Source organism: Rattus norvegicus, chromosome 6 (genome assembly GCF_036323735.1).
Source record: "Rattus norvegicus strain BN/NHsdMcwi chromosome 6, GRCr8, whole genome shotgun sequence".
Taxonomy (NCBI): domain Eukaryota; kingdom Metazoa; phylum Chordata; class Mammalia; order Rodentia; family Muridae; genus Rattus; species Rattus norvegicus.
The window spans coordinates 136,262,727-136,269,986 of record NC_086024.1 but is presented as its reverse complement, the minus strand read 5'-3'; the positions used below and the strand labels follow the sequence as shown (position 1 = coordinate 136,269,986).

At 56.1% G+C, this 7,260-nt stretch overlaps 1 protein-coding gene across 4 annotated transcripts; it reads right to left on the bottom strand.

Annotated features, from left to right (window-relative positions):
* Positions 1-1,564: 1,564 nt before the first annotated feature.
* On the bottom strand, positions 1,565-6,604 carry Lbhd2 (LBH domain containing 2). 4 transcript variants are annotated; one of them, NM_001109280.1, is made up of 4 exons: positions 6,346-6,406; positions 4,645-4,743; positions 2,922-3,084; positions 1,565-1,941 (listed from the first exon to the last, which is right to left on the bottom strand). In NM_001109280.1, the coding sequence occupies exons 2-4, from the start codon at positions 4,708-4,710 to the stop codon at positions 1,811-1,813; spliced, it is 360 nt and encodes a 119-aa protein (NP_001102750.1). In that variant the 5' UTR covers positions 4,711-4,743; positions 6,346-6,406; the 3' UTR covers positions 1,565-1,810. The 4 variants fall into 4 exon arrangements, with proteins under 4 accessions (NP_001102750.1, XP_063118412.1, XP_063118414.1 ...); XM_063262342.1 differs by having other exon boundaries at positions 1,606-1,941; positions 6,336-6,604; XM_063262344.1 differs by having other exon boundaries at positions 1,606-1,941; positions 4,645-4,738; positions 6,346-6,604.
* Between the last annotated feature and the right edge of the window lie 656 nt (positions 6,605-7,260).

Below are 7,260 nucleotides of genomic sequence, written 5' to 3'. Positions count from 1 at the left end.
GAACCTATTCTAAGATTATGGAGGCGGAGTTCACCCACTGTCTCTGGCGGCTGCGGTGTCTGGTAGGAGCGGGGGCGGGGTGGGTGTGGATTGTGCCCCATTCTCTCTGAGGCCAATTTGGACCGACCTAAGCGCACCAGACGGTGGCGTCTACTGTTTTATGTACTGACCGCCGGCGGGCGCTAGGGGGAGCCGCAGGCAGATTTCAGGCCTCCCGTGTCCTAAACTGAGTTTATGAGGGGCTGAGCTGATGAGTGGATGTGGCCTCCGCTCTGGTCCCACTGCTTGGGGAGGAGTGGGCTAGGTCCCCTCCAGCTCTCGGACCTCCGGAATGGGTCCTCCCTGCTCCGGGGCTACCCTGTTAGACCACGGAGAAAGCCTGGGCTTGGGTCCCAGGAGATACCTCCCCGCCCCTCAAGGGCCCTGGGCTTATCTTCTGTGGGACCCTGTTTAATTGGGCCTAATCCTGCCTGGAAGAGAGGTGGCGCAATCCCAGTGTTCCGTTCGGCTGCCTCCCAAAGTGCACAGCACTTCCTGCCAGAGGTCAGCCCCCCGAGGATCCCCACACTCCCTCCCCATTTCCTAGTCTCACTGCCCTCGCTCAAAACCCACAAGAAGGGCTGGGGACAGGGAGGTTCTAGAAGGACAACAACACTTCTAAACCGTGAACCCAGGAAGTGCCCACGGAGACATGCCGGACCCAGAACACCCACGGCTTTAAATTTAAAGCAGACTTCCAGACAAACTTCCGCACCTCCCCTCCCACCTCTGGCGTTTGGGGGCCAGGCTATATTTAGAAGGAAGCGGGCTGGAGAAATTGCTTTATTCATCCTGGAGGTTAGCAAGGAGGCCAGGAGAGAACAGAAGGCCTTCGTCTCCCACAGCCCTACCAGCTCATCCAGGGTGGGGCCTCAGCCTGAGGGCTTTGTTGAACTAATGTTATGGAAACTTCCTAGTGACTAGGTCCTGAACTTCCTCAGGCTTAGCTGAGGGAGAGCAGCACACCTTAAGAGGGAGCCCTAGGCATGGTCAACTTTTTGCTCCCCAAGCCATCTCCGTTGAAGTACCATAGCTCCCCCACTGGTTGTGGAGGGACAAGACAAGGTAAGAGGAGGTACTTGCCCACCCAAGGTCACATATGAGTACTGTGGCCAGCTTGAAGGTCCCTCCATAGCTTGGGTAAAACTGGTCCAGGTCACCTCATTTTGAACCTAAATTTTCCCATCTGTAAAATGGGACTTTTGCAAGGAATTAATAAAGTCTGGGCTGGAAGAAGACCCCTCACCTTATGTACCACCCTAATGTACCCAGGATGCAAGGTACAAGGGGTGCCTGGTCTCCGGGGATCTCTAGCAGGGGTAGGAGGCCACCAGGAGGAGTGGAAGGTGAGGAAGACAGTGACAGAGACAGTGGTGGAGCCTACTCTGCAGCCCTGAACAGCCTTCTGGCTCTGCTCAGCCTACCATTTCCCTCCCGAGTCGGAGTGCCAAGCACTGAGGGCTTACCATCCAACGTTCTGACTGCCCAGCCCAGGAGACTAGAACGCCACTGGTAGAAGCAAACTTGTGCCCAGCGCCTCAAGTGCCCCCCAAAGGTGCCTGTGGCCACCAGGAAAGATGCCTTTATTTCTGCTTCAAACCACTGAGCAAAGAGGGGTGTATTCCAGATTTGGGCCATGGAGCACAAAGGCAGGGGCCGGGGTCCTGGCCACACCTAGCCAGACAGGTAGCTTGGTGAGCTGGGTCTCCTGGGTGGGCCCAGCCTTCTCTGTCAATCAGCCAGTCGTTCTGGGATGGAGGTCCTCTCGTGGTCAGAGAGCAGAGCCTGCCACGCCCTTATCTGTTACTGGACCAGGGAATGCCTGGTGCCCAGAGCTGGCACCCTCGATGACATCATCATCTGCTTCCTTCCCTGGTGCTGCTGGTGGACTTGGGGAAGGAGCTGCAACAAAGCAAAGAAACAAAATACAAAAAGTAAGCAAAAAACCAAAGGCCGCTCTATTGGTGACGAACTGTAGCTGGATTGGTCCTGAGGGGTCTAAGGTGGGCCCCCTTCAGCTGACATCTGGATGGGATAGGCACTCCTTCCCCGGAGCTGATGGGAAGGAAGGGGTGATCATACCCTTCTTTTAGGGAAAGAGGAGGAGGATGAAGCCCAGCTCTGGAAGCAGAAGCAGTCTTCACCACCTTGACCTATGCTTCAGGGAAAGGATTGGTGAAAGAATAAGGAAGCCTGAGGTCTCCCCACAGCTCACACATCAATGGTTACCTAAGGGCCAGCGGCTACTTCTGCTGTCTCTGCTGCTGACCTGACTCAGGGTGGGAGAGCTTTGAGCAGAAGTGGGGGCCATGCATATAGACCCCTTCAGGACTATTATAAGGACTACTCCAGAGGCTGAGGTCTGGGAAGAGGAAGAAGGTCACTCACTTCCTCACAAGGAGAAAGATCCTGCACTGGCTTCAGGGAATAAAGAGTCCCAGGGTACGGCTGAGCGCTCATGCTGTAGGTTTCAGTGGCCCCGAGGACGGATCACTCTTGTCCCTCCTTTTCCTTGAAGCTCCAGTCTTTCACCCTGACATGAGCGGCCATGCCAACCCCCGTTCCCAAATGTGCTCCTGTACCCTGATCCCTCTCGGTCCTTGTGAGCAATGTGAATTCTCCTGAGGGTCTCAAGTCAGGGAAGGAGGGAGAACCGAGGCTGGACAGACGGAGAGTGACTGTACCCACTCAGGTGTCAGGCCTGGAGCCGCAGGTGTGCATAAGGGGACAGGTACAGATGGGAGGAGGGCAGCAGCTGGAGGAGTGGGTGAGGTACAGTCCTGGCCCTGGGCAGATGCTCTAGGTGTTGCCGAGGTGTGAACCAGTACAGGGGTCCCACGCCTACTGCACACACAGACAGGAAGTGGGTGCTGTCTTCTCACCAGCAGCAGCCTGGACCTGAGGGGTAGGGGTACCCCTCTGGGTACCCTCTGGTGGCCAACGCAGCTCCCCACTTTCCACAGCGCCCGCTTCAGTGGGTTCCACCACGATAGAGGGCAGTCGCTGACAGAGCCGAGGGCCCTTCTCCCGGACACCTACTGCAGCCTACAGAGAGAGTGAGGGGAAGGCTCAGGGTGATACTGCACCATTGGCTGCTGGTCCTGCCTCTTCTGCCCTCTGTCCTGCCCTACTAGGAAGGCCAAGAATAGGCAGAGTGAACGGCCCTGCCTTGTCCCACCACTGGGGTATTAGGCACCCCGGGAACACCATAGGACTCACCTGGACTCAGACCCAAAGAAGCCCATTTCACAGACAGAGCTTAAGATGGTAGAGACCAGTCATTCAGGAGGAAGCCCAGGACTGAGCACCCCAGCTGCTTCCTGTACCTGGAATCCAGCACCATTCCTTTCTAGGGGCTTCCCTGCTGGGTCCTTGGCCTCCTCCCTCCACAAGGCAGGCCAAGGAGCTAGGAAGATGTTGCCATGGCAATCAGAACTGGCTCTCCCTCATTGTTCTGGTGCCCACACGCCCTCTGGGTGCCCTCAGCAACTCCACCTCCCATTCAAAGCTTTTCAAGGCCGAGGCTGCCTCACATAACTCCATCCCTCGGTGCCCCAAGGCTCTGACTTGCCTGCAGTGCCCCACCTCTATGCCCTCCTGAAGTTCTGGAAAAGATGCACCTTCCTACAGTGGCACTCAAGGAAGGTAGGCACAGAGGCACACAAGGAAGGTAGGCACAGGGCAAGCATATGGCATATTGTTACACTGCCCCTGATGGCTGCAATGGACACTGGTTTCCCCTACACACTTCTATCCTCTACCCAGGACCCTGTCAGCCAAGTACTGCAGGTGACCCTGAGGGCTGAGAGCAGGTGTCACCAGGCTGGGCCATCGGTGGAATGAAAGAACAAAGGGCCTCAGAAGACAGCAGAGGAGGGATCCCATCCTGCCTCCACAGTCGGACGCTCCTGAGGCCAATTCTATGCTAGCTTTGCCAAACCAGGTATCTTTCTCCATCCTGGCTCCTTCCATACAAGCTATTCTATTTTACTTCTTGTCCCTCAGCCAGGGTTCTGTCTGGAGGGTACTCACTATGACCAACCCGGCCAGGCCATCAGGGTAGCTGTACCTATAAGCCCAGAGTCTATGTCGCTCTTCCTTCACCAGTTCTGCTGACCTAATGTAGCTTCCTGTGACCCTGCTTGTCTGTGCAGGACTAGAGTCCCAGTATATTTACTTCTGAAACAGGTTCTCACACCCTAGACTGTCCTGAAACCCACTAAGCTGGTAGCCAAGGCTGGTCTTGATCCTCTGACTCACCCCCTAGACAACTGGGATCACAGGGGTGCGTCAGTGCATCCTACCTACTACAGCTTTAAATGTCTTGCTGCATCAACATCCCTCCCCTCCCCCCCAAAAAAATCTGAAGGCACCCTAGAATTGTATCACCCTACAGAGAGCAAAGTGTGATCCTGTGGTTGGGGAATACGCCTTGGTGTCCCCAGGTTCAGAAGGGGCTTTCAATCACTTTATCCATCAAATTTATACAAAAATAGCAAAGCCCTCCTCCACGTGGAAGGGTAAACTGAGGCTGGCGGAGATGAGAAGCATATTGAAGTCACAGGCCAGAGCTCCCTCCTGTCCCCTGCCCCTTCAGTCACTTACCTTCCCTGCCAGGCCTCTGGCGCCCTCAGTAGGACTCTCTGGTGCAGCAGACAGTGGGGTACTCATGTTGCTGCTGCTGCTGCTGCTGCTGCTGCTGCTCTACATAAAGACAAGAGTAGAAGTGAGGTGTCCATTGCAGCCAGTGCTAGGTGTCCTCCTCTTCCTCCTCTTCTTTTTCTTCCTCCTCCTCCTTCTCTTCCTCCTCCTCCAGAACTCTCCCCCACCCCCCACCCCACACATCTCAGCCTAGCACCCACAGCTTAGGGCTGACCTCAAGAGAACAGAACAGCTGCCAAACATTGCCCAGAACCATAGAGAATGTGGCAAGATGGGGAGAGATGGGCCTAGGCTTTGAGAGCCAGGAAGACTTCCTGGAGGTCAGCTAGCCTGAGGCCCCCCTAAGGCACAGGTAGCAGGCACTCAGGAGAGATTCACATGTTGAGGCGATGAGCAGTAAACAGAAAACACAGCAGACCTGGGAACCCAAACAGCTTTGAGTCAGGAGGCTGGGAACGCCTGAGACTGGGCCTGAACCAGTCAGAGGCCAAGGTGCTCCATTCCTGCCCAAGAACACCCCTTCTGCCAAGAGGCTGACGTCTTGCCTGCTTATGGTCATGTCTACCCAGGTCAGGCACAGGTTGGGGATGCTGGATCAGAGCCTCCACAGTAAGGAAAGAGAGTCCCTGCCAAAAAAAATCATAGTCCCTCTCTCAGGCTTTCCTCAGCACTGAGTGGGGTGGTGCTGGGGTGTAGAGTAGAGGGATGTGAGGGTGTGGGGAGTTCTCGGGGCCTAGCTCAAGCCAGAGCAAGAAATGAGTGGGGTCTATGAGGCATTGGCGGATTTTAGACAGGCAGCCCAGGGCCATCGTCCTGTGCTTTAGGAGATTGGGCCAAGGTGAAGTACTGACCAGCAGGGCAGAATGGCAGCTGGTCACCCTGCTAGGAGGCGGGTACCCTGGGCCTCCACAAGGTCAACTGCTAGCCTGGAAAATGAGGATCCTTCTACCAAGGATCACCTTGGTCAGCTCAAGTTCCAGAGTTCCAAGGAAGTCTGGAAGGGGGACACACCCTGTGATGGGCACCCCCTGGCAGTAGGTCCCAGGAGTCCTCTGTCCCAGAGCCCATGACATCCCCTGTGGACCACTCAGAGCTCTGAGACCCCTTACGTTCCTGCATACCTCCAGAGTTCTGGGAACCTGCCGGTACAGAGACCCAAAGGGATGTCTCAGAGACATTAGAAAATGAGGGAGGGACAGTGGCCACGGAGGCCATGCAAAGAGATGGCAGAGCTGAAGAGTGAGGGGAGATAGACGGAGAGAGCAAGAGGAGATTCCAAGAGAAAATCTGGGGATCCAAGATAGCAACGAGGATGGAGCTACGATGGAGCAAGTGCCCACAGGCTCGCCGGTATCTGAAGCCTCCGCTGCGAGAGCCCCCCACACCTCTATCCGCTCTGGGGTGCAGAAGGCCAGGTGTTGTGGACCGCCGGCAGTAGAGCGATGCTTGATCCCGAGCCCCCACCCCGCATTCGGTTGCCACGGGGGGACCCACACCGGTCCCTTTCTTGGGGTGCTCCCACTAACTCCTTACCGCGCTCGCCCTCCTCCCCACCCATGGCTGCCAAGGTACACCTCAGAAGGAAGCCTGAGGGCAAGGGTGGGGAGGGGGCGTTGTGCCTCCTGCACACTCACCGACACTCACCGCTGGCGCTTGCGGGGACTCCACGCTGGCTCGGGAGCTCGCCTCCCTCGGTCCTCCTCCGAGCTCTCCGCCCACACACGCACTCACAGCCGGCCCCTCATTCACACTCCCGCCCTCTGCTCTGCAGGGCCGCCGGAAGAACCTGGCCTCCACCTCCCTAAACACCACCCTACCCCAGAACCTGGTCTTGGCACTTCAGACCTCCTCCCCCAATTCCCAGGTTAGAATGTGAGGTGTGGCATTGTGTGGTGCCAGAAATGGTAAAAAGGGGATTTTCTCCAACGGGGAAACTGAAGGAGGAAACAAGACGACATGGGGCAGGTTGGAGGATTGTCCCACATCCCATCTCACGTATTGATCCCCAGGCCCATTCTCTACCCAGGACAGTTGGTCGGGTGAACAGCTCTCTGTCACCCAAGGTCTTAGTGCCACATTCCCACACACATAATCCTCATGATTCCCCCTCTAGGGTCCACTGTGGGCTCTCTAATGTCCTATTTCTCTCAGAACTGCAACCAATACCCGCAACTAGCTATCTGATCGCCATGCACCCAACCGTTCAACAGGAGGCATGATCTACCGTCAACAACCCAGGCATCACCTTCCTTCAACAACCCAACCTCCCTCACTTCAGTGGTCAGTCTATGATTACCTTCCAGCTAGCAACCACCATTCCCTATCCATCACCCAGTCACCATCTGGCATCTTATATCCACTCACGACCTATCACACAGCCATCCTGCACACATCCCCCACGACCTACCACACAGCCATTCTGCACACATCCCCCATGATCTACCACACAGCCATTCTGCACACATCCCCACTTACTTACTTAGATGCACTGCATCTAGCATCTACCCGTCACTAGTGGCCTGGACACCTAGGGTGGCCATCCAGCCATCTTCTTTCCCT